Source organism: Candoia aspera, chromosome 3 (genome assembly GCF_035149785.1).
Source record: "Candoia aspera isolate rCanAsp1 chromosome 3, rCanAsp1.hap2, whole genome shotgun sequence".
NCBI lineage: Eukaryota > Metazoa > Chordata > Lepidosauria > Squamata > Boidae > Candoia > Candoia aspera.
This window is the reverse complement of record NC_086155.1, coordinates 150,456,849-150,483,992: the sequence shown is the minus strand read 5'-3', so window position 1 is coordinate 150,483,992 and position 27,144 is coordinate 150,456,849. Positions and strand designations below refer to the sequence as shown.

The 27,144-nt window shown below is 39.6% G+C and overlaps 1 protein-coding gene across 4 annotated transcripts in view; it reads left to right on the top strand.

Moving 5' to 3' along the window:
- The window catches only part of C3H18orf63 (chromosome 3 C18orf63 homolog), a 47,017-nt gene extending 24,568 nt beyond the window's left edge, over window positions 1-22,449 (top strand). For 3 of the 4 annotated variants that reach the window (XM_063299038.1, XM_063299037.1, XM_063299040.1), the window contains exons 6-12: window positions 636-745; window positions 1,960-2,056; window positions 2,162-2,238; window positions 4,136-4,319; window positions 13,652-13,730; window positions 13,910-14,709; window positions 21,251-22,449. In XM_063299038.1, coding sequence (XP_063155108.1) covers window positions 636-745; window positions 1,960-2,056; window positions 2,162-2,238; window positions 4,136-4,319; window positions 13,652-13,730; window positions 13,910-14,709; window positions 21,251-21,310 — 1,407 coding nt within the window. In that variant the 3' untranslated portion in view covers window positions 21,311-22,449. The remainder of the gene's footprint in view (window positions 1-635; window positions 746-1,959; window positions 2,057-2,161; window positions 2,239-4,135; window positions 4,320-13,651; window positions 13,731-13,909; window positions 14,710-21,250) is intronic. The other variant, XM_063299036.1, reaches the window with a different exon arrangement.
- The last annotated feature ends 4,695 nt before the right edge of the window (window positions 22,450-27,144 follow it).

Genomic DNA, 27,144 nt, shown 5'->3' with positions numbered 1-27,144 from the left:
TTTATAATTTTTGTTTCTTTATTATTTTCATTGTTGGGTGAACATTTGCCAAAAAAACAAGTGGTGTGTGTGTGTGTGTGTGTGTGTGTGTGTATTATTCACACCACTCTGATGCATACAAACATTTTCAGGTGCAATTTTCATCTTACTGAAGGGTTGCATTGGTGATTTCTGATATATCACTGAAATTTTAAAATGCTGGTATTCAGGTATTGAGAAAGCCAGTTTGATGTAGTGGTTAAGGCAATGGGCTAGAAACCAGGAGATGAGAGTTCTAGTCCTGCCTTAGGCATGAAAGCCAGCTGGGTGACTTTGGGCCAGTAACTCTCTCTCAGCCCAACTCACCTCACAGGGTTGTTGTTGTGTGGAAAATAGGAGGAGGAAGGAGTATTAGGTATCTTTGCCGCTTTGAGTTATTTATAAAAATAATAAAGGCGGGATAGTAAATAAATGATTTTGAGAAATCTTTATAAAATGCTTTATGAAGTTACTTAGTTATTCAAATGTATTTTAATAACTAAAGCTTTTAATGAAAGTTTTTATGCAATAATGATTATTTTAATGCACATTACTTTGTTTTATATTTTTATATTTACATTTCAAAAATTGCTGTATTGGTTTTTTTTCTATTTTAGCTAGACGATTTTGATATTTCAACAAACATCATAAAGAGCTTTGACAGTGACACTAATGCAGTCATTCCAAAATGTTCTATTTTAAGTAATTGGTGTTATGTTTTGCCAAGGTATGTTTTTTATATTTTACAAGAAATTGTATTAAGATGAATGAAACTTCTCCTGCAATATATACAAGTACAGTAAAGATATTATCAGTGATAGGAGGCTCTGAGAAAAGTTTTTCATCCTCAGAGTTTAATGAATATTTACACTGAATTTGTTACTACAAATTCAAAAACAAGCTATTTTGAAACAAAGCAAATATCTTTTTTTTAAGTTTGAAAAGATATTTGAGAAAACTCAGAATTATCTTTAATTCTTTACACTTAATCCTAAATGACAAGTTCACATCTGTGAGGAAGAGTTCCGTATATAAAAAAATCCAGTTGTATGGTTTCTTTCTTTGGATTTTAAAAATGCCAAAAGAACAGTCAAGCAACATACAGTATTTGGGAATTACACAGGGTTTCCAGTCATCTATGTGCCGGTTTGGTTTTAACAGCCTTTCCTCCACTAAGTACATTTCCAATATCACATTACTGTAGGGCTTTCTCATTAGTTCTATGTGTAATACTAATGAGGGGCAGATGTTAGAGTATATCACTTGAGCCACGCTTCTGCTTTAGTGGATTGGTGAAGTGGGAACAGTGACAAAGATATTTGAATAACATAGAAATAACATAGATCATATTTGAATAACAGATCATTCTTCTTTTATGGAATTTTCCAGACAGAGAGTCTCAATTGTATACCTCATAACTCTTATCAGCCTGAACATCTGCAGTATATAGTAATGTTTTGCACAACCCCTTACATCACCTGGTTATCACAAATTAAGGTGCCTAACTGTTCGTAGAAATGTGTGTCCCTTTTTAACTTACTCCTTTAGGCTTTGAGATATATACGGGTTGTTTAAATCCAGGTTTATGTCTATTCTTTTCATATTCTATATAATGGTCCATAATAATAAATTAAACAAATTCAGTATTATATATTTTTTCTCCAAAATGATTCTAAACTTTACTGCTTTCTAGAATTGTTTATTATTCTGTGTCTACTTTTCCTACATATGACTATATTGCACAAGATAAAGATATAGAACAATAGGTTTGCTTCATTATAAAAATAAATACAATGTGGCAAATTCAATTTCTACTTACCTTATTTTAGGATAATAGAAGTGCATGTATTTCAAACCTGGTTTAAAACATCTCTGTTAGATAATTATAGTTTCTACCACATAGTACTAATTTTCTAATATTCTTTTTGTACCTCTGCACAGCATGAAAATGGGTCAGATTATGAGTATCAGTCATTTAATTCCACCTGATTCTCCATTTCATTCATACAGTGATTTACAGTTACATTGGGAAAACCTGGTAACAGTATACTTACCAATATATTTTTACTGTTTGTTGATAAATAATAAATCAATTGACAACGTTATTACCATGCGTTATCTTATATGTATATTTTGCCTTTAGTATGGCTACCTTCTGCCAGAGGATTCTCAGACATATTTCAGTGTTTATTTCAAACTGATAGGGGAACAACTCTTTACGTATCTTTTATATGTTTTATTTGTTTTCTTCATGTGGTGCTTACTTATGAACATGAGCCAAGATCATGATACGAAAAGATGCTATTAAGATATTGCCTTTCTTATTGAATATTTGTTATAAAGTAAAATAAACATTCTGTCTCTCACCACATGAAAAATAAATATAGTTATATTTATCTCTCATTTGGTGAGATAAACATAAAACACGCCAATGTATATTCCAGGTTTTTGAAATATAAACTGAGTTTCCTGAAGCAGAATTCTGTGCTCTAATAGTAGATTTTCTTCATTTTTTGTTTATATATACAGAATCCTGAAACCTACGTGCAACCATTTTTCTTTGGAAGATAGTGAAATACAAATGCAAACCACTTATTTATTTATTTCAACTTTCTGCATCATGGTCAGTTTTAAACTAACTGGACAGATCTGCAAAGGGCTTCAAAACTTAATTTAGACTGTACAAGTCTGCATGGGGAAGAACCAACTTTGGCTCAACCCTGACAAGACTGTGTGGCTGTAGGTTTCATGCCCCCCCCCCACATATATCTAGTGATTTGCCATTATTAGATGTTACTTTAATAATTCGCTGGTCCTTGGATAGGACTGAATTATTAAGTTTACACCAATCTTAGACTGTGAATCTAACTATAGATTATGATTATGATTATGATTTTCTGCTTGGGGTAACACTCATAGTTGATGTGCAATCAGGGGGCCTCCTGGACTCACAATTCCTGCTCAAAAGGCAGCTATGCCCAGAAGAGCCTTTGCACAAATACATCTTACATGCCAGTTCCACCCTTTCCTAGATTTGGAGGCATTGCTCGTAGTCACACATGACTTAGTCACCTACCAATTTGACTATTGCAACATGCTATACATGGGGCTGCCCTTAAATAGCATATGGAAGCTTCAGCTGGTCCAGAATGCAGTAGTGGGCACACCATGGTATACAGGATGTTAATGGAGCTAGTAACGATGTGCCTGATACATGGATGTGAGTTTCATTGGAGCCTGAACATTGCTTTGTTTTGTTTTAACACTTTTTTTTAAAGAATTGTATTATGCTTTTATTCTTTTTATTATTTGCCTCCCAGAGTTCCTTTTGGTGGATGGGTGGGTGGGAATACAAACATTTAAAATTCTACAGTCCAATAAAATTACACATACACACAATCCAGAAAATTAAGAAGGAAAAAAATCCCAGAAAAATAGGCCCCAGTGGTGTCAAAATTCAAGGGAATCTGAGTGACATTACCACAAAATGTGCTAATGTTCACAATGGCTAGGGAGAAGCTCTTGCAATTAGATCCTTCCCAAAAGGGAATTAGCCTCCCTGAATAAGGCTGCTGGGCAACAGCCTGCCTATGCAATAAGGGACAGGAAGTACGAACTTTTTGCCTCTCTTGCCACAGAGTGTTCCAAACCTGGGCATATATTCATGCTCTTTGTCCTCCTCCCCCTATCAGTAGGCATTGCTTCTGCTGCTTTATCTCCTGAGGACGCTCCAAAAACTAAGAGGCTACCAGGGATTAGCCAACAGAGAGAGGACACTTGGGACAATTTCATCAAGGGCCTGAGAGGTCTCCTGTTGCCGGGAGTGAGCAAGGCACTCTATGAAGTTGCCCATTGGGTTGTTGGGAAAATCCCCAAGTATCTGCCATAAACCATCTGGATTCATGAGACACCTGGGGTGGACTATCTGAATGGTTCCAACCCATGGGTTGCTGTCAATCTGGACCAGGAAATGACCTCATAATAACAAAGGGGTGGTGGCAATACCCTCCACATCCAGATCACAAAACAGCTTCCCTGAAGTGGAAATGAGGAAACTTGGTGCTCTTTTTACATAGATATGTCAAATAATTTATTTCAGCCCTTAACACCAATTCAGATATCCTTCCAGTTGCATCAGAAGTCAGCCCATGCAATACTTTCCCAGAGCAAATTTAGAAGCTGTTTTAGATTCTTTTGTTACTGATCTGAAGACTGCCATTCCTCATATATGTGGATTTCCTCTTAAGATGACACAGAAAGCAGTGTGCACTACAAACAATTTTACACCAGCATCTGTTCAGGTAATATAAGTGTCTGTGTATGTATGTGTTTGTGTATCCTGTTTTTTAGTATATAGTTGATTGGACATTGAAACAGTCAGTTATCCTCATTTTTATCAATATACCTTTTCTACTGCTTTATTATCATGATTTAATAAAGCAGCCAACATGTGATAGTGAACGATTAGAGCAGACACAATGGTTTTTCTTCTAACTGGCATATCCATAAATGGCTAAAATGATTCCTTAACAACTAGCTAAATGGAAGTTCTGACTATTAACAATACTTGTTTTTCTATAGAAACCTCATGTATAATAGAAAATAAAATTAAAAATTACTTCTTTGACTGCCAAATCATGGACTAATTATTGCCATAGGAAGATTTGAATCAATATTACTCTTTGATGTTGAGAAAAGATAGCAATCAACTACAAGTTTAATCTAAGCTGTTTTGAGTGATAAAAATAAGGGAGAAAGAGCAGGAAAAAACCTGCTTATTTGTATTTTAAGACCAGGGCTAGATACTCAGTAATTTTTAAACTAAAGATGAATTACATCTGATCTGGTCTTAAATCAGTTAGATTTGCTTCTTCCTATTAGCTGTTGATCACATTGCAGCTTAGCTCTGCCTGATCCCTACAGATATGGCGCTGAAATTTTACATTTGGACTTTGTCTGAAAATCTGTGCTTATGAAACGAGACAATTTTGTATCCTTATATTTTATTTTCTGTCCACTTTTAAAATTCTTATTGTATAATTATGAAATATAGTAAAGCAATACGGTTCTTGCTATTGATTTTGTTACTTAGCACATATGCATTGCCTAACATTTTCTTCAGTGCTGCTCAAATATTAAAAAATAAAACAATCCACTCACCATTTTGTAGGAATGGAAAAGAAAGGAAAAAGAAAGTAGTAGGGAACCAGGAAAGGAAGCATTTAAGCATCTGTACTTTCTTTGGCTAGTAACAGAAGGCAGGTTATACCTCTCTTCATTTCTTCAGTTCAAGGGCAGTACACTTGTAGTGAGTACCCTTTATTGCAGAAAAGTAAAAACAAACTCCCTACAGCTGACACTCTTCTGAGTGAGGGATGGAATTTTATTACATCATTTTTACTTGATGATCTTCCAAGGAGGAAGGGAATATAGCTAGCTCCCCAGTTGCCCTTAGTTAACAAAGAATTCTAGGTATTTCTGGAAGAGATCCATCAAAGCAAGCAATGATGAACAATGGAATTGATACCAAAGGTGCTCTCAGTATGTAGATGGCATCTAGTCCCATCTCCCCCTCTACTTTGAAACCAGACACTTATCTGTTATATAATTGCTGAGTATTGTGTGAAAATATCTATACATCTTTCTTTGGCTAATATAGTTCTATAGTGAACAGTGCTGACACCAGCAAATGCAATGACACTAGAATGAATTATATCATATAATGAGTGTAAGGGTTGGAAGAAAACTTGGAGTTCATGTAGTTCAACCCCAGCTCAGCACAAGAATCCACTACTATACTACAAGAATCCCAACAAATGGCTATCCAGTCTCTGCTTAAACACCTCCAGTGAAAGAGAGTACAGCTACTTAAGTCTATTGTTGGACAGGTTTTATCATTAAGAATGTTTTCATGATGTCCAACAAAAATCTACTTCTGTGTAATTTAAACTCATTGTTTCTTGACCTAACTTTAGGAATAATATCTTCTACAGATACTTCTGTCCTTATGTAATGGTTGCCTATCCTAAAATACTTTCAGACTCACAAGCAAAAGCTTAACAAAATCTGGTTTTAAAAACGACTTCCAGAACTGGGAAGTGAACTGTGTCCCACGGTCGGTCACCAAACGGGAGGGGCAACCATGTAGACGGTAGATGTGGACGAGAAATAGACGGGCCAATTGTGGGGCTGACGGGATGGAAGCACACGGAATGAAATGGGCTTGTTTGGAGAAAATCTTTTACAACCCAGATGACAGCTTTTTTCTGACTAGGGGATAGGTCCACGATAAAATCCATAGAAATCTCCTCCCAGGGATAGGATGGGCTGGCCACTGGCTGCAGAAGTCCCTGTGGTTTACCCCGTTTCCATTTTCACATGGCACAAACAGGACAGGAAGCAACATAGTCTTTCACGTCACGCCTTAAGGTCGGCCACCAAAATTGACGCCTAACCAAATGCAAGGTCTTGACGAAACCAAAGTGTCCAGCAAGTTTGTCATCATGGGAATGCTGCAACACGTCAGCCCTCAAAGCCTCAGGCACATAAAGGTGGTGATCCACCCACGCCAGTCCATTTTCAAAAGAAACATTGTTTCTATTGGCTAGCAACCAAGTGTCAGATTTCAGTGCCTGGAGAAAGTCTTTTTTGTAATTGACAAGGAACTTGCATTTTCTGCCTCCCAGGTGGGGGCGGGGGCGGGGTTGCCTACGCACGGGTCTGGCTCCGGGTGATGGCAACCAAGCCTAATTGTGGTTCAGTGAGAACAGTCCCCACTATATCTGACACGTGTTCAGAGTCCTGAGGCAGAAGTGACAAAGCATCGGCCAGAAAGTTTTTCTTCCCTGGAATAAACTTTAATTGGAAGTTAAAGTGACTGAAAAATTGAGCCCAGTGAATTTGTTTAGGACTGAGACGCTGGGGTGTGTGGAGGGCTTCCAAATTCCTGTGATCAGTCCAAACCTTGAAAGGGCATTTTGCGCCTTCTAGGAGGTGACACCAGGCTTCTAAAGCGGCTTTTACAGCAAAAGCCTCCTTCTCCCAAACATGCCACCGGCATTCAGTTTCAGAAAATTTTCTGGACAGATACGCACAGGGTTTTAGGTGATTGTCGGAATCTCTTTGTAATAATATAACTCCAATTGAAAAATCAGAAGCATCAACTTGGACTACAAAGGGGCGTTCAGGATCAGGGTGCTGTAAAATAAGCTCAGCAGTGAAGAGGGTTTTTAACCTCTCAAATGCTGTCTGGCATTCTGGTGTCCAACTGAGCACTGCCCCAGGATTCTTCACCTTGCATGTCTCCCCCAAACCCTTGGTGCGAAGCAAGTCCGTTAGTGGTAGAGCAATCTCTGCAAACCCCTGGATAAAGTGGCGGTAATAGTTACTGAACCCCAAAAAGCTTTGTAGTTGCCGTCTGGTGAGGGGGCATTCCCAACTTAAAATTGCCTGAATTTTTTCAGGGTCCATCTCAATGCCCTTGTCAGATACTCTATGGCCTAGATAGTCAAGACGTGCTTTGTGAAATTCACATTTAGAAAGCTTTGCATAGAGTTTAGCATCTCTAAGCTTGCTTAACACCTGTTTGAGGAGGCGTTCGTGCTCCTCCTCGGCTTCAGTGTAAATGAGAACATTGTCTAAGTAAACCAGGACCCCTTTAAACAAATGATCATGTAACACTTCATTAATCAATTGCATGAAAACCCCTGGTGCCCCGGCTAACCCAAAAGGTAGGACTTTGTACTGAAATGACCCCAATGGGCAGTTAAAAGCAGTTTTCCACTCGTCTCCAGCTCGTATGCGGATGCGAAAATAAGCTTCGCGAAGGTCGAGCTTGGAGAAAATTTTACCCGTTGACAGATGGGCTAACATGTCTTTCATTAGAGGCAGAGGATATTTGTTGCAGACCGAGATGGAATTTAACCCCCGATAGTCCGTACAAAGTCTAAGCGTGCCATCCTTCCTTTCCCGGGAAAGGACAGGGGCCCCAACCGGGGAATTTGCAGGTTCAATAAACTCCCTTGCCAGATTTTTGTCAATAAAGTCCCACAATGCCGCTAGCTCCATCTGGGTCATCAGATATATTTTTGGCTTGGGCAATTGAGCGTTGGGGACCAACTCTATTGCACAGTCAGTCTTTCAATGGGGGGGGTAGCTGGTCTGCCTCTACTTCCCCAAAGACGTCTGCAAAGTCTCGGTATAGGTTGGGTAAGCCTTCTAAGTGTGGTAAGCTGGGGTGCGGCGTGACGATCGCAGCTCTTCCCACCCCCACACGTAAAGGTCTCTCTGCTGTAGGAGCTTGGTAAAACCCATCCTTAAAAGTGATAGTTCGGTGCTCCCAATTTATATATGGGCTGCGCCAAGTCAACCAGGGAATCCCCAGAATTACCATGGGATTGCCAACCGGCACCACGACAAATTTTAAAGCTTCCTTGTGGCTGCTGATCTGCATTGCTACATTTCCAGTGAAATGAGTCGCCGGACCCCCACCTGTCGTTGACCCGTCTAGCTGGGTGAAGATCAAAGGCTGCTGGAGAGGAAAGCTAGGCAAGTCCAATGCAGCCACCAGATCAGGGTGGATGAGACACATTGAACACCAGGAGTCAACGAGAGCCCAGACTTCCGTAGTTCTAAAGTGGGAGCCCAACTTCACTTTTACTGCTAGAGTGGGGCAGTCAGCACTCACCATAGCATCTTCGCGCCCATCCTCCTCCACCTGCCCGCAGGCGCTTTTCAGGGCAGGTGACTGGCATTTCCCACCGGCTCCGCAGAGGCAACCTCAGCCTCTCCTGAGAAGTAGATGTCTTCTTTGACGTCCATAGCCCCCTTGGCTGCTGTCATCCGTCGCAGGGGTGGGGTGACTTGGTCGGTGCTTTAGTCGGTCGATCTCCAGCCCTGGTTTTTGGGCAGTCTGCGGCTCAATGTCCAACCTTTCTACATTGTATACACTGGCCTCACGTGTAGCGTCGCTGTTTCTCTTCATCCCACGTTCGGTAACCTGATGGGGTAGTCGTTCCCCCAGTTCGTGGTCCTCTCATTGTGGGTGGTGGTCTCTCGTGCTGTCTGGCTTGCATGTAGGTGCACTGAGCATGCTCTGCCTTCCTGGCCAGACAAATCCAGTCGTGCAACGACTCTGGGTTGTCTCTGCCTAGTGTCCATTTTAGGACATCCCGATTGAGCCCGTCTTTAAACCTTTCTACTAAGGTTGACTGAGACCAATCAGGGACCTTGCCTGCCAAGGCTTTAAATTCCAGGGCATAGTCGGCTACCGACCTGGGGCCCTGGATGAGATCCCTTAGCGCCTCCTTGGCTCTTGCCTTGGCCAGAGGATCCTCAAAATGCAGCTTTAGTGCCAACAAGAAGTCTTCAAAGGACTTGAGCTCAGGGCCATCAGCCTCCATTACTTGGATGTACCAGTCCGCCGCTCTGCCTTTTAGCTTAGTGGCCACTGCCATTATCTTAGTCTTTTCAGAAGGAAAGCATGGCCCGAATTGCTCCATGTAGCTCTTTGCATTAGTTAGGAAAAAGGATAGTTTGGTGGGATCCCCATCAAATTTGACAGAAAAGTCCTTCACCGCCCCTCCTGCTGGAGCGGAACCGGCGGCAGGTCGAGTGGTGGGACCCCAAGTCACGGTAGTGGTTCCTCTTCAGGGCGGAGATCCATCCCGGAGTTGTCTGCGGCCCGGCTCTGCCGGCAGTTCGGGGGAGAGAATGGGTGATGGTTGCGTGAAGCTAGGACTCCCATCGTATCTCGCCTGGCCGCCCATCGCCAAAGACAGGTTTTTTAGCAGATACTCCACCGATTCCATTTTGGCCTCCAGTACTCTCAGCCTCTCAGGGGTTTGAGATTCCTCCCTCTGTCTTACGCCAGGCTGCCTCCCCGTTGCTACCGTGGTAGATTCCACCTCTGAGGTCAGCGGGAAACGGTGCTTCCACGATGCCTGGGACGTCCCTGGCTGGGGGTCTCCCATCATATCCCAGCTGATCAGCTCCACGGGTGATCCACGCGGTGCCGGTTGCTCTGGCTCTCCCCCATCGCTAGATCCCCCCAGCTCAGGGCTGGAACTCGACTCCTTCAGGAAATATGAAAGTTCGGGGGGGGGGGGCTCGGTTCTCTACTCCGAATTGTTGACTCCTCAAGCTCCCCGGACTCTAGCTTCGACTCTGCCATCGCTAACTGGTTCCCTCACAATAATTGATCTCGGTAGGAGCTAGCGGTATACTTTGGAGATTCTCAGCTTTATGTAATGGTTGCCTATCCTAAAATACTTTCAGACTCACAAGCAAAAGCTTAACAAAATCTGGTTTATTTAAGAATAGTATTCAAGTACAAAGAAAGCTGAGAATGAGAAAAGCGCGCCAAATGCAAACTAAAAACCCCTCGGTACAAACAAGATCCCTCCCCCCGTAGAATCTTCCCAGGCTCACAACCCCAGGTGCGCCTAATGGCTCTTGACGTTGCGGTGGAAAAGTCCTTGAGCCAAGCACATAACCCAAACACATTCCATTAAAATGAACATAGATACAGAGCTTGGCACAAGGTCAGTGACATGGCATGTGAAACGTTATGATATACAGTGCACATTGCAACAGTGAACATGACACCTGATTTCTACATGGAAACCCTTCAGATACTTCATCTATTAAGTTTCCCTGCAATCTTCTCCATACTAAACATACCCAACAGCTACATAAATTCCTCATGTTTTTCCTTCCAGACTCCTTATCATTTTTATTGCAGTTGTCCCTGATTTTCCTATAATGCAGTGCCCAGAACTAAAGGCAATATTTAGGTGTCTCCTAACCTCCTCCCAGAATTTCCATTACTTTTACCTCTTCAACTTGCTCTTCTCTATTGGTTAGGATCACATCTAGGAGAACTGATTCCTAGTCTCTTCTTCAAACTTCTAGACAATAAAACAGTCAGTAAGACCACAGAGGAATTTTTTAGAACCTTGCTGTCTTGGATGAATTGGTTTTCTAACATATGTCTAGATAGTTGAAGTCTTTCATTATAACTATGTCTCTTCTCTCTGAAAGTTTGTAATTTGGTCAAGATCTGTTGGCAGATGCTGGGAAAGCCTTTAGCCCAGGAGAGGTCAAAAAAGTCACACATCAAGCATTTCTATAAAAATAATTTATTTACAGAAAGCAAAAACAAAAGCAAAACATATTTAAAGGACTTAGCTCCCTTGGAGCAAGCCTTGCTCGGCTACATTGCCGGCAGAGAAAAAAGAGGAAGTAAGAACAAGTCCGGGCAGGTTTCCTCCCCCCAGGCTATTTTGCATGAAGCACGTGAGAGGAGACAATCTAATACAACCTTTTAACCCGGCCAAAATGACTAGGCACAATAGCAGCTTAATCTATTAGTAGGAAAACCTCAACAACATCCAGTTCTTCCATCTGGTTTGGCAGTCTATACTACACCATCACAATAATAACTTTGTTGTTCCCCTCTTCATAATCTTATCCAAATACCTTTGACTGGACTATTGTGCTCAAATTCTTGGATCTCAATACATGTGTGCACTTCCTTCACATATAATGCCACTCTCTACCCATTTTGTCTGGGCCATTACATCACCTTCCTGCTTTAAGCCTTCTAGTTCTTCCTGTTTGTTCCCTGTACCTTTCATTTCTATGGAGACATTGGAATCCTTGGCTCACTTAACCTGACCTATTCTTTCCTGTATGTTCAGTTCCTTACTGGGTGACCATATATACTTGCAGATAAGCCCATCTGCAGATTAGGCAACTCTCAAATTTTTACCCAAAGTAGCATGAAAATTGTGCCACCTGTGGATAAGCCAACGCTTGAAATTTTTGTATATTTTAATTTTCATAATTGGCTTATTCATGGGTGGTGCATTTCTCATAGTATTATCGTTAAAAATTTGAGGGTGAGATAATCCGCAGATGGGTTTATACATGAGTATATGTGGGATATACAGCTACTATTTGTGGATAAGCCCATTTCCCAATAAGTTGATCCCAATTTTGGGTTGTGTATTATGGCACCTAAAATTCTTGGCTTATCTGCAAATATATACAGTACCCCTCCAAGTTCCTGTTCCTAGCACTTGTAGTCACACTTTTTCTTGGGGACAGGTGTGTCCACAGGAGTCAAAAAAGTCAAGATGGTACACACAACAATGAAGTCAAAGCCCAATCCCTTAAAAAGGATAGGGCTTTGATTGCATGGTTATAGCTGCCACCATGACTGTTTTTTGTTTGTTTTTTACTCCTTCCCTGAGGACACCCCTGTCTGAGGTCTCTTCTCCCTTCTCCACAGGTTTCAGTTTAAAACCTTCCAGGTCAGGTTTGCAAGGCATATTCCAAATACTGTATAGTCTTTCTATATCTCCTCGTCTTAGAAATGTGCCTTATTATCAAAGAATCCAAAGCATTTTCACTGGCACCATCTATGTAGCCAATTAACTCCTGGCAGAATGCAGACTTGGAATGAATGCCTGTGGCTAACATGAATAAACAGGTAGTCAAGTTACAATTCCAGTTGGGACCGGGATTGCAGTCACTAAGTGATGCGGTCATAAACACGATGTCACATAATCGTATCACTTAGTAACAGCAATCCTGGCCGTCCCAGTTGCGATTGTAACCCAAGGCATATGAGTTGTTAAGCAGGAAGCAGAGGGACTCCCAGGTGCAGGAGTGCTGCTGGGAGGTGGGGCAGGCCCTGGGTGCAGGCCACGCGAGAGTTGGGGAAGGGGTGCAGCGCAAGTGGTATGAGTTCAGGAAGGCTGGGGAAGGAAGGTGTGAGGTGCATGTGAGTGTAGGGAGGCCCAGGAAAGAGGGCGTTGGTGGATGCATGCATTTATGTGAGTTCAGGGAGGCTGAGGAAGGAGGGTGCGGGATGCGTGTGACCAAAGGGAGGCTTGGGAAGGAGGGCACTGGTGGGTGCACACGTGTGTGAGTGCAGGGAGGCTGGGGAAGGAGGGCGCAGGGTGCATGCAAGTGAAGGGCGGATGAAGGGCATGGTGCATGCGAGCAAAGAAAGGCCGAGGGGGAGACTTACCTGAGTGACTTGTGACCTTCTCTGCTGGCTTCCCCATTGACTTTTTTTGTGGGAAGCCAGCAGGGAAGGTCGCAAATGGTGATCACATGACTGTGGAACACTGCAACCGGTTGTAAGTGCAAGCTAGTTGCCAAGCACCCAAATTTTGTTCACATGACCGCAGGGGCACTGCAACAGCTGGAACTTAGAGGACCGTCGTAAGTCCTTTCATTCAGTGCCGGCATAACTTCGGTCACTGAATGAATGGTTGTAACTGAAGGACTATCTGTAAGTTCATTCCAGCACAGCTAATATGGAATGAGAATGTCCATTATTGTTCACTTTCAGTCTCCTAATAAAAAGTACAAGTCCTTTTGAATGGACTACATCCAAATTATTCATTTTTCTCCAGTGTCAACTTTCATGAGGAGATTATAGCATTTTATGTGTTACTGAGATCTAGAAAATTACATTTACTATTAATTTTTTGGTATTGTATTACTCAAATATAATTGTTAATTCCAAAATATTGACAAAGCTGTAGTGTATACAATATATAAAATTAATTAGTGATATGCAATGTAATTCAAATTATTCTATTTGGTTCCTGTGTTTTAGAAAGTAAACTCTAAACCAGCCAACCTTATTGCAAGAAGGAACTGCAAGGTACCTTTGACTCAAGTAGTTCATAAAAAAGGTATTTCAAACTTTTAGCATGTACTATACAAATAGCCACAAGGTGGCGCTTAAAGTCAACCAGCTGAAAACTGGTGTTTTCTTTAAATTTGTTTATTTATTTATTTATTTATTAAATTTCTTTGCTGCCCATCTCACACATGACAACTCTAAAAGTGTAAATACTGTACACTTTTGCAGATGATGAGCATGCTGGAATAGTGGGAGACAAAGACAATCATGGACAAGAGCAGAAAACATCAGAAAATTCTGTTTTGACATTGAAATCAAATGAAGCTACGAGGATCATACCCATTTTCAAAGGAAAGCTACTGCAAATGGATAGGCAGTTCACTAAAAGAATCAATGAAAAGAAAACAAAAAATGTTTCAAAAGATTTACCAAAAATAGTAATAGCTAATACAACTGCTAAATTGGCTGTATTTCGACCCAGTGCAGATCAGGTTAACCAATCAGTACATGATGCATTGTTTCAAAATATTACAAATAGAAGTGTTTCTCAGGTACAGGTGGGAAAAAATGTTAGATCTAACAAATTTGTGTTAAAAGGAGAAAATAAAGATGTTGAGTGCCTGTTAAATTTCCCTTTACCTAATAGAACAGTTTTAGGTAAACATTCCAGTAAAATCAAATCTGGAAAGCTACATTTTTCTTTGATATCTTCTGATGACCAATCAGAGCATCATACATCAAGCATCTACCAGCTTTTGAATAAACCTGCAAATATCAGTGTAGGCCAGAATCTCATGAGGTCGAAGAAAACTGATGAAGTAGCTGAAGGAACTTCCAGAGTATTTCAGAATCAGATACAAAATCCAATGAAGGAAACAAAAACAAATGCTTGCAGATTAACCAATTCAGTGCCTGAAGGGCTGATAGTATCCAATAAATCCAAAAGAAAAGGAGATTGGAAAGAATCAGCATCATACCAAGACATCACTAAGACATCAAGTCCATATCTGCCTTTTAACTATGTACAGGTATAGTAAATAATTCAGATTTGCATACCTTGGCAGTTCAGGAGCTTCTCATGATGCTGATTTACACAAAACGTAAGGCTAAAAAGCAGGGAGCGAGCATTTTACTATGCTGAGTTCCATGCATATACCTTAAGTATGTCACTCATGGTTAACCAGAAATTTCTCATGATGCTTATTGCTTTTTCACATGAATTGTCTTAGGCTCTGCATTGCTTCTATGTGATCTAATGTATCAGGGCTGCTTATTAAAAATCAGAATTGAGTTACACAGAAAAGTTCTGTATTGATATGTCTTTAAAAACTGGTCTGAACACAGATACTGATACTGTACTGGCAGTATTACACATGTTTCACTCTAGTCAGCAAAACTTTGTGGCCTGTACATCATGAGAATCTCTGAGCTTCTTGAAATAAAAGTATTGATTTGTGAAATAACAAGATATAATATCACCCTTTTATTACCTTTTCTAGGATCCAAATGAATAAACCTTTGAAACTGACTGCAGTAAGAATATTTAATAGAATATGGCATTAGATGGCAGAATACCTTTGAATTTTGCATAGCTCTCATAAAGGCTAATTAAGTGTATTATAACATGTAGTACACTGTTATTTAATTCTGGGATACATTAAATTCCATTATCAAACTTTCAGTGAAGAAGAGTTCTATGCAACTTAAAACCCTTTAACATTCAAAACCAATTACAGACATGGAAGCTAACTTGGAAAGATCATGAACTTCTTCAATCTTCTGTTAATTTCTATTGTCTGATAGAGAAAGAGGTAGTTGGGTAATATCTTTTGTTTGAAAATCAACAAAATCTGAATGTGCAGTCCAATTGCTGATATTCTAAAAATGGTTGGGTTGTAGAATTGAATATTATAAGCTAGGGATAGGCAACCTGGTACATTCTAGATATTTCAACTCCAATCAATATCAACCAAGATGACAAACATCAAAGAACTGCAGGATTGTTCAAAACATATGTAACCCACCCTAGTTACAGGCATTTGAGGGATGACATTTCAAATTTGTTGTTTATTTGTTTAGTCGCTTCCAACTCTTCGTGACTTCATGGACCAGCCCACGCCAGAACTTCCTGTCAGTTGTCAGCTCCCCCAGGGACGAGTCCATCACCTCTAGAATATCATCCATCCACCTTGCCCTTGGTCGGCCCCTCTTCCTTTTGCCCTCCACTCTCCCTAGCATCAGCATCTTCTCCAGGGTGTCCTGTCTTCTCATGATGTGGCCAAAGTATTTCAGTTTGGCCTTTAATATCATTCCCTCAAGTGAGCAGTCTGGCTTTATTTCCTGGAGGATGGACTGGTTTGATCTTCTTGCAGTCCAAGGCACTCTCAGAATTCTCCTCCAACACCACAGTTCCAAAGCATCGATCTTCCTTCTCTCAGCCTTCCTTATGGTCCAGCTCTCGCAGCCATATGTTACTACGGGGAACACCATTGCTTTAACTATGGGGACCTTTGTTGTCAGTGTGATGTCTCTGCTCTTAAGTATTTGATCGAGATTTGTCATTGCTCTTCTCCCAAGGATTAAGCGTCTTCTGATTTCCTGACTGCAGTCAGCATCTGCAGTAATCTTCACACCTAGAAATGCAAAGTCTTTCACTGCCTCTATGTTTTCTCCCTCTATTTGCCAGTTATCTATCAAGCTGGTTGCCATAATCTTGGTTTTTTTGAGGTTTAGCTGCAAGCCAGCTTTTGCACTTTCTTCTTTCACCTTCATCATAAGGCTCCTCAGTTCCTCTTCTCTTTCAGCCATCAAAGTAGTATCATCTGCATATCTGAGATTGTTAATGTTTCTTCCAGCGATTTTAACTCCAGCCTTGGATTCCTCAAGCCCAGCATGTCGCATGATGTGTTCTGCATACAAGTTGAATAGGTAGGGTGAGAGGATACAGCCCTGCCGTGCTCCTTTCCCAATCTTAAACCAGTCCGTTCCATGGTCTGTTCTTACTGTTGCTACTTGGTCGTTATACAGATTCTTCAGGAGGCATACAAGATGCATTGGTATCCCCATACCACTAAGAACCTGCCACAATTTGTTATGGTCCACACAGTCAAAGGCTTTAGAATAGTCAATAAAACAAAAATAGATATTTTTCTGAAACTCCCTGGCTTTTTCCATTATCCAGCGGATATTGGCAATTTGGTCCCTAGTTCCTCTGCCTTTTCTAAACCCAGCTTGTACATCTGGCAATTCTCGCTCCATGAATTGCTGAAGTCTACCTTGCAGGATCTTGAGCATTACCTTACTGGCATGTGAAATGAGTGCCACTGTTCGACAGTTTGAACGTTCTTTAGTGTTTCCCTTTTTTAGTATGGGGATATAAGTTGATTTTTTCCAATCTGATGGCCATTCTTGTGTTTTCCAAATTTGCTGGCATACAGCATGCATTACCTTGACAGCATCATCTTGCAAGATTTTGAACAGTTCAGCTGGGATGCCGTCATCTCCTGCTGCCTTGTTATTAGCAATGCTTCTTAAGGCCCACTCAACCTCACTCTTCAGGATGTCTGGCTCTAGCTCACTGACCACACTGTCAAAGCTATCCCTGATATTGTTATCCTTCCTATTCAGGTCTTCTGTATATTCTTGCCACCTTTTCTTGATCTCTTCTTCTTCTGTTAGGTCCTTGCCATCTTTGTTTTTGATCATACCCATTTTTGCCTGGAATTTACCTTCGATGTTTCTAATTTTCTGGAAGAGGTCTCTTGTCCTTCCTATTCTATTGTCTTCTTCCACTTCCATGCATTGCTTGTTTAAAAATAATTCCTTATCTCTTCTGGCTAACCTCTGGAATTTTGCATTTAATTGGGCATATCTCCCCCTATCACTTTTGCCTTTTGCTTTCCTTCTTTCTTGGGCTACTTCTAGTGTCTCAGCAGACAGCCATTTTGCCTTCTTGGTTTTCTGTTTCTTTGGGATGTATTTTGTTGCCGCCTCCTGAACAATGTTGTGAACTTCTGTCCAGAGTTCTTCCGGGACCCTATCTACTAAGTCCAGTCCCTTAAATCAATTTTTCACCTCCACTGCATATTCCTTAGGAATATTAGTGAGCTGATATCTTGCTGATCTGTGCGTCTTCCCTAATCTCTTTAGTCTGATCCTAAATTGTGTAAGAAGAAGTTCGTGATCGGAACTATATTCAGCTCCAGGTCTTGTTTTTGCTGACTGTATAGATGTCCGCCACCTTTGGCTGCAAAGGATGTAGTCAATCTGATTTCGGTGTTGTCCATCTGGTGAAGTCCACGTATAAAGCCGTCTCTTAGGTTGTTGGAAGAGAGTGTTTGTTATGCAGAGTGAGTTGTCTTGGCAAAATTCTATCAGCCTATGTCCTGCTTCGTTTTGTTCTGCCAGGCCATACTTACCTGTAATTCCAGGTGTCATTTGACTGCCCACCTTAGCATTCCAGTCTCCCGTGATGAAAATAACATCTCTTTTAGGTGTGTTGTCCAGTAGGTGCTGCAGATCCTCATAGAACTGCTCTACTTCAGCTTCTTCAGCATCTGTGGTTGGGGCGTATATTTGGATCACTGTGATGTTAGATGGCTTGCCCTGAATTCGAATTGAGATCATTCTATCGTTTTTTGGATTGTATCCAAGCACTGCTTTAGCCATACGATTAATTATGAAGGCTACTCCGTTTCTTCTGTGGTTCTCTTGTCCACAGTAGTAGATCTGGTGGTCATTTGATGTGAAGGGGCCCATTCCAGTCCATTTCAGTTCACTGATGCCCAAAATATCTATCTTTAATCTTGACATCTCACCAATAACCACATCCAATTTGCCCTGGCTCATAGATCTTACATTCCAGGTTCCAATGGTGCGTTGATCCTTAGAACATCGGATTCGCCGTTCACCACCAGCACCGTCGGCCGCTAGCCGTCCTTTCGGCTTTGAGCTAGCTGCGTCATCATGTCTGGGTCTAGTTGAACTCATCCTCTGTTCCTCCCCAGTAGCATTTTGACCATCTTCCGACCTGGGGGGTCTCATCTTCCGATGGTATACCGACATATCTCTGGTTGTACTGATCCATTTAGTTTTCACGGCAAGAATACTGGGGTGGGTAGCCATTACCTTCCCCAGGGATCGCATTTAGTCTGACCTCTCTGTCATGACCTTCCCATCTTGGGTGGCCCTTCACAGTTTAGCTCATGGCATCATTGAGGTGCTCAAGCTCCAGCACCACGACAAGGTAATGATCCTTTGCTGAAGACATTTCAAATAGCTCCCAGAAATTCCTGCTGCTGTTCCTAAGGAAAACAATTCCATGTTGCATCAGAATGAATGATCACAAAGATTCATATAACTATATAATGGTTAACATTGCACACACACACACACACACACACTGTGTGTGTGTGTGTGTATATATATATACACACACACACACTATATATATACTGTGTATGTGTGCATGTGTGTATCTATATTGTATATTGAACTACTATATAATATATCAATATATTCAAAACCATATATAATCATTTTGGATCTATTCTGGTTTTTTTTAAGCGTACTCCTTATTAAGTCACTGATATTCCAAATTCTGTTTATAAAACTATTTGGGGAATAATATTAATGTTATGTTGTTTAATAATGAACTGAAGTCTGTTTGCTTTTAAAAGTTATAGCTATATAAGAGCTTAATGAGAGAGAGAGAGATGTAATATTAAAATGTAACGGTAGGCAGCAAGTGTTTGTAACTGGTCCATTCCTAGTCCTTCCATTCAAAAGAAATTGCAATTTTTCCCTTTTTCTGAGCTGGAACATTTTTGGAATAAGGAATTATATAGAAATTGTTTACCACTTATAAAGTAAAACATGTTATATCAAATTCCTAGATAGAACGTTTTCACACTAATTGCAGCTAATTCTTGTCTGAAAGTTTTCTCCTCAATTACAGCACACTATTTATTATTAAATGCATACTCTTCTTCTCTGTTTATTCCAACACTTAAAGCAATTTACAATAACTAAATAAATAAATAGCTTAAAGAAAGAGATATGTGTTTTTAACATCTTTTTTAAAAAATGGGAGAGTAGAACCCCTAAGACCATTCTATAGCCTGAGACCCACACAGGAGAAGGCCTTTTCCTTAATATCCTGTAGTGAAGCTTCTGCCAGTGATGGCGTCTTGATAAAGACCTTTCCTGCTGATCTGAGTGGGCAGATTTACAGCAGGAAAGGTAGTCCTGCATATACAGTAATCAAATTTTAAGGCTTTAAGGCCATTAAAAGTCAACATCAGCACCTTAGTTCATTGAGAATATCTTTTAGTACGGGTATAATTTGACACATATCTTGCACAGTTCTAGCCACAGCATTTTGTCCCAGTTGTAAATAGTTGAGGCTGAATGTGCAGGGGCTCCCTGAGGCCTCCAAAATATTTCAGGGGTTCCTCCAGGGTCAAAAAGTTGAGAAAGGCTGATCTAGATTCTGACATTGGTCATCTATCAAGATAACCAAGGCAGTCTGATAGAAATAGGTCCAGAAAACAATTTTGCAGAGTATAAGTCTCAAAACCTTTTACTAAACTGTTCTCCCAGGAAGAACAACCACAGTCATTTTGGGTCAGCCTACCCAAATATGAATGTGGATATTATTATGCATAGTAACAAATGAAATAAAATAGTTTAAAAACAAGACTAATCTAAAAATAGCTGTACAACTTTTATATTTATTTATTCACAAATACTCACACTGAATATGAATAAAGAGCTAGTTCATAAGAAGGAAGTGAAAATATGTTATTAATCCAGTTTTGTAAATCTGGGTTAGCACTGTCTTTTCTTTTTTATCTTTCCACTCTCTTTTCTTTTTTGCTAAATTCTGTGCTCAATAAATCCACAGATTTACTGTATATAAGGATAAATTCCAAATTTTGGTTTTATAATTCAAAATGACATCCACATCTTTAAATTGTATTATTATTTCCAAAACTATTTTGACAAACTTACAAATATTAAATCAAAATGGGATGACAGTTGACCAAGTTCATATCACAGGTGTAAATGTGCCTTGCTCTCAGCATAATGAAGTTCACAGCCATCTCCTTCTAAACTTTCTTTGAAGTGTCCATTTAACATTATAAAATATTTTGTTGAATAAATTTCATCTTAAGATAGTAAGAAATATACTTAATATTTTTTAAGACTATTAAGCATTGTTTTATTGGTACAGGGTATCCACCCATATAGATTTGGAAATGCCCAAAACACATTTCACTGCTTATTTATCTTTTATTTAAGCTGCAATTTTAAGAGAAATGCTTGTTTTGTTTATGTAAAATACTTACGTTTTAGGGCCTAAGATGTACTGGATACTTGATAGTCATTTTTTTAATCACAGCATTTGATAGACAAATGAATGGTAATAAGCCAACAATTATTGGTAAATCATATGTACATTGTAACATAAAATTATGTAATAGGTGGAGATGACATTTGTTATAGCAGCTTTGATTTTCTTAAATGTAAATATAATTTGGTTTATTGCTTAATATACTGTACTGACAGGAAGAAGAAAGAAGTTATGCAAAATCTAAGAAACCAAGAACTAATAAGCCATCAAACTAGAAAAAGATGCAAATGAGAAAATAAACAGCAGGTTTGTAGAAACTAAACTACAGAAGGGTGGTGGTGGTGGTGGTTTCATTTAAGACTTGAAGTATTTAATTCATACTGAACTTTTCTTGTTTCATGAGTGAATAATTTATGCTTAAAAAATGGCCAAGTTCCTATTTTTTTTCCACAGCAGTCAAGAAACCATCTACATTCAAACAGACAAATAAGTCTCCAATTCATGCCTAGAATCCCATTCACTCATACAATGTAGTTATTGAATGTGTACAAAATAAATTATTATAATTACTGATTAAATTTCTAGGCGGTTCAATAACTGATATTCTCTGGGCAAATAATACATAAGTTTATGAGTTATCTGCATTGAAATGAGCGATGGAAACATTACAGGCAATAACATCCATTAGAGCTCTTATATTCTGAATGTATATTTAGTATGACCAAACTGATATGTGTTCGCATGCAATGCTAAACTGTAGTTTAGTACTACATCCCAGCAGAAAGAAGACCATGAAGTAAAAGGTTCAGTTATTCAATTCTCACTCTCTGCATTAAGAGGAAGAATAAAGTAGGATTCTAGTTTATTTTAGTTAAATCCTGCCTTATCATTCAATTTAAACCAGGAATTATGGTTAAAATAAAACTGTAAACTCATTGGTGGTCTGCCAACCCCTACTTAAGGGGGGAATGATGGGAAAATATCAAGAGCTGCAGGAGCAACAAGAGTTTCCCATTTTCACTCTAGAGCCTGGTTTAGAATTATGTTCAATCTTCCTTACATGTCATGAATTTTGGTTTATTTCCTACTGAATGGGATAAATAAACATTAATATTTGCTCACACAATGCAGGTGTTTTGAAATAGTGTTTTTGTTGCTGTTGTTAAAAAAATAAACTTCTGTTTAAAACATAAACTTCATTCTTGACACTTACCTTAAAAGTTGTCATTTGGATTGTTTTTATCAATTTTGAAGATTTCTTCCCTTATATTTTCTCTATCCTGTAGTACTAAGACACCATACTTACTGTATCCTGCTTCTTTTCCATAGCTGAAAGCATATATTTACATAATTGTAAATCAAAATACACACTTTTCTTCAGAAGTTGTGAAGTAATTATTGTAGTTGATTTGTTCCTCTGAAAAGTAATAAAAGTAATAAAATTCTTGTGTACTTTCCTTCCTTTCTGTATGAAATATAACTCCTAATTTTGATTGATATACTGTATATGATCATAAATGCTGCAGTGCACATCTATAATGTATCAAGAGGTTATTCAGAAAAATTATACACGTGTAACAGATATAAAAATGATAACAATATACAGGTGGTCCTCATTTAATGACCACTTGTTTAGTGACTGTTCAAACTTACAACAGTGCTGAACAAGTGGTACTTACAACTGGTCCTCAAAGTTCTGGCCGTTGCAATGTCCCGTAGTCACATGGTCGCTATTTGCAACCTTCTCTGCTGGCTTCCTACAAGCAAAGTCAACGGGGAAGCCAGCAGGAGGTTGCAAATGGTGACCACATGATGTCCTTGCTTAACAACAGTGCAGGATTCACTTAACAACAGCAACTGGGTAGTGCCAGAACTGCCATTTCTAAGCAATGCAATTGTGACATCATGCTTTGTGACTGGGTCACTTAGTGATGGAAATTCTGGTCCCAATTGCTGTCATTAACTGAAGACTACCTGTAGTGTCCATTGTTACAAGTCATACTTCACAACAAAGCAAGTACAATTTTGTATATTAATATTCATTTTTATGAAATAGATTAAGGAAAAATACAGCTTTCAAAATAGTAATAGTAGCCCGATTTCAAATGCACCCTGCTTTGGCATGTACCTGGAAGGAGGTGATCTCCTTTTCACTGAAATGCTCAAGATGCCAACTTGAAGGAAAAGAGCCTTTCAGGGTGTTGCTGCTAAAACAAAATTCTGAAAAGTTTCTCTGAGAAAGGCATTTATAATGCAGACACGGACTAAGGTACATTAAAAATTACACTAAATAATCCTATTGATGTTAAGTCTAGCCTGTGTTGATTGGCTTAAAGAGTAGCCATCTTGATTCTTTGGCATATGAAAAGAGGAACTGTAATCATGCTTTATTGTAAATCATATTTAACTAAATTCTAATATGCATAAGTGGTCTAATTTAAAGGATTTGTAATAGGTAAAGTGGGAATAATTGGTCAGAATATTCTGTGTAAAAGTGAAAATACAGCCTTCTAATGTGTACTTTGAACAAGTATCACTGAATTAAAAAGGATTTATATCCCAAGTTAGGTACATAGGATTGCAACTCTTACAGCTACACATAGAATTGTTTTTTGGGGGGAAAACTGGGTTAGAGCTCTTCCCAAACATGTTAGTTTTCCCCTAAAGATAGATTTTAATATGATATAACATCTGCACATATGACTCTACCTTATATTATAATTTTGAGGTAACTTCATTACACTATGTCAGGGATATTGACCTGTGCCTGTTTTTTTCCCATCCTAGCATTTTCTAGAAGCATTAGGACTGCAACTTCCAGAATTCCCGCTCAGCATGTCAATTAGCTAGCTAGCTAATTTATTTCTTTATTCTCATTTATATCCTGTCTTTCAGCTCATAGGGCACTCTTTTCCTGATTCCTCCCTGCCTCCTCTCTCTCTGGGGATGTGTTTGTATATACACCACAGCAGATTTACTGTATTACATATATAGCAGATTTCAAAATTTTATATATATTGTCCTAAGATTTAATTTGTGGGTTATGCAGTTTACAGAATCTTAAGATGGTAAGATGTGAATGAATTATAGTGAAATCATAGGAAAGCAAAAGGCAAAAAAAAAAAAACCCTGATAATGTCAAAAAGGCAGTGTCAGTGATAACGGAAACATTTTGACATGAGTCCTTTGAGAGTATGACAGTACAGAAATGTAGTAAATAAATATTGGCATTTACTAACTTGAGTATGATTAAAAAGATCCATAAATGAATCTCAGGCCCAGTGTCATGAGTACTGATGGCGAGCAGGAGGGGGCCTCTATCCAGGGGGGAAAACGCATGCGTAGTACTGAGGAATTAAGCAGCCATTCAAAGAGAGACAGATCAGACCCGCCTTGACTTTTGGGGTTTATCTGTCTGGGTTTTCCCACGCTTCTTCAGTTTGTTAGGATTCTGTCTTATGTAGCAGCAATAAACACTAGAGACCTACTCCTTGTCTCAGCGTGATTCCTGACTGTTAGGACACCCAGAGTTTTGACATTCTTTAGTTCAAGGATGGTCATCTTGAAGTAGATGATGGACATTCATTATTATTGAAATTATTTAGTTTAAGAATGGACACCCTCAGATCAGATATAGCAGATCATTTCAACTATGTAATTTTAAGTCAGTTATATACTAAATGCTATATACTAACCTGACCTGAAGATGTCCACTCAAACTAAATAGTTTTAGTAATAATACTGTAGCTGAATGATCCAAACCATTTATGTTTACGGGAAAAGCTCCAAAGCTTAGTTTTAATTGTGTTGCTGTAATTAATGGGTAAATAAGCATTTGCCTTATGTTTCAGGAGAGTTGCAACCCTTTTTTGTATACTTTTATTCATGCTTAAAGTTTTAAATTCCATATAAAATCATATATTATTTTAATCAAAGTATCTACCTATGATTGAACACATGTAAATAACAGGTGTGACTAGAGCATAAATAAGAGACAAAATGCAGAGTTTACAGTAGGGCCCATAAATAATAATTGGGAGTGCTTTTAGCCTGTGTTCACACATCACATTAAACCATAATGTGTATTTGATTTTGGCTGCATTCAATGGGAATTCAGCCATCATGGTTTTTAAACTGTAATGCATAACATAGCATATCAGATGAGAACCAGCAGTGTTTTAATACAGCAGTGAAAAAAGTGCATCCTATGTATTTTTCTCCATTATTTGTTGTCCACTATACTTATAGCCTGAAAGCCAGTTTGGTGTAGTGGCTAAGGCACTGGGCTAGAAACTGGGAGACCATGAGTTCTAGTCCTGCCTTAGGCACAAAACAGCTGGGTGACCTTGAACCAGTCACTCTCTCTTAGCCCTAGGAGGGAGGAAATTGCAAACCACTTCCGAAAACCTTGCCAAGAAAACTGTAGGGACTTGTCTGGGCAGTCTCCAAGACTCAGACATGATTGTATGGATCTGTCCATCCATCCATCCATCCCAGGAAACAGGAGCGTATGCAAACCCAAATTATCAAAATAACTCAGGATTATATTTTAATTGCTTAGTTTTACTGACTTGGATAAAAGGATCACTCTACCCCAGTGTTTCTCAACCTCAGCAACTTTAACATGAGTGGACTTCAACTCCTAGAATTCCCCAGCCAGCATGCATGCTGCTCTAGCTGATCACTTCTGATACTAAAATGTTGAATTGGGCTTTCTTCATGTATGATCTTCAAAGCAATAACCCCCAATGCTTTCCCATAAAAAAGTGGGGGACTATTTAAACCCTGATGGTCCAAAGGTATGGCCTTAACAGATCACCTCAGTATTCCCAAGAGCACTCTGTTCCCCAGGGATCCCTGTAACTTCCTCTGGAAAAGAATAGTCCAGGAAAGATATGGCCCCTGAGAGTTGGCCCATAGAGTAATTTGGCCATGTGAGTCACCCCTATGGTGAGGCTCATCAAACTGCCTTTGTATGTTCATCTAAATCTGGTAGAGTTATTTTCCACAGAATCTAAAAATAATGAATCCTAATGCAAAAACACAAATGAATCATAAGGGCACTTTGCCTGCTATCCTGTTGATCTCTTGTCATGGAAATTTAGAAGTATAAAGTACTGCCACTGATCCCAAAAGTAATATATAGCCATCCTGAATGATAATCTGATTCTACATGTGTTAAGCAGATGAACAGAAATCATAATAGCTTAATACATATCACTGCCCAACAAATCCCATGCATTGTATTTGTAACGTTTTTAAAACAAGCTCATGGAATTGAAAGCTGACATAGCAAACAAAGAGAAATGGACTCTCTTTAAGACAGGAGTGATATTGCACCTCTTCTAGTCTGCATCATATGCACAGAAATGCTCCCCATTGTGTTGAATGAAATGAAAGGCCATTGGTTTATATAAGTGCTATTGGTCATATCTCAAAATCCCCTTCTCTATGGATTCAGTTCTTCAGCAAAGGATCATTACCTTGTTGTGGTGCTGGAGCTTGAGCACCTCAATGATGCCATGAGCTAAACCGTGAAGGGCCACCCAAGACGGGAAGGTCATGACAGAGAAGTCGGACTAAATGCGATCCCTGGGGAAGGTAATGGTACCCACCCCAGTATTCTTGCCGTGAAAACTAAATGGATCAGTACAACCAGAGATATGTTGGTATACCATCAGAAGATGAGACCCCCAGGTCGGAAGATGGTCAAAATGCTACTGGGGAGGAACAGAGGATGAGTTCAACTAGACCCAGACGTGATGACGCAGCTAGCTCAAAGCCGAAAGGACGGCTAGCGGCCGACGGTGCTGGTGGTGAACGGCGAATCCGATGTTCTAAGGATCAACGCACCATTGGAACCTGGAATGTAAGATCTATGAGCCAGGGCAAATTGGATGTGGTTATTGGTGAGATGACAAGATTAAAGATAGACATTTTGGGTGTCAGTGAACTGAAATGGACTGGAATGGGCCCCTTCACATCAAATGACCACCAGATCTACTACTGTGGACAAGAGAACCACAGAAGAAACGGAGTAGCCTTCATAATTAATCGTAAAGTGGCTAAAGCAGTGCTTGGATACAATCCAAAAAACGATAGAATGATC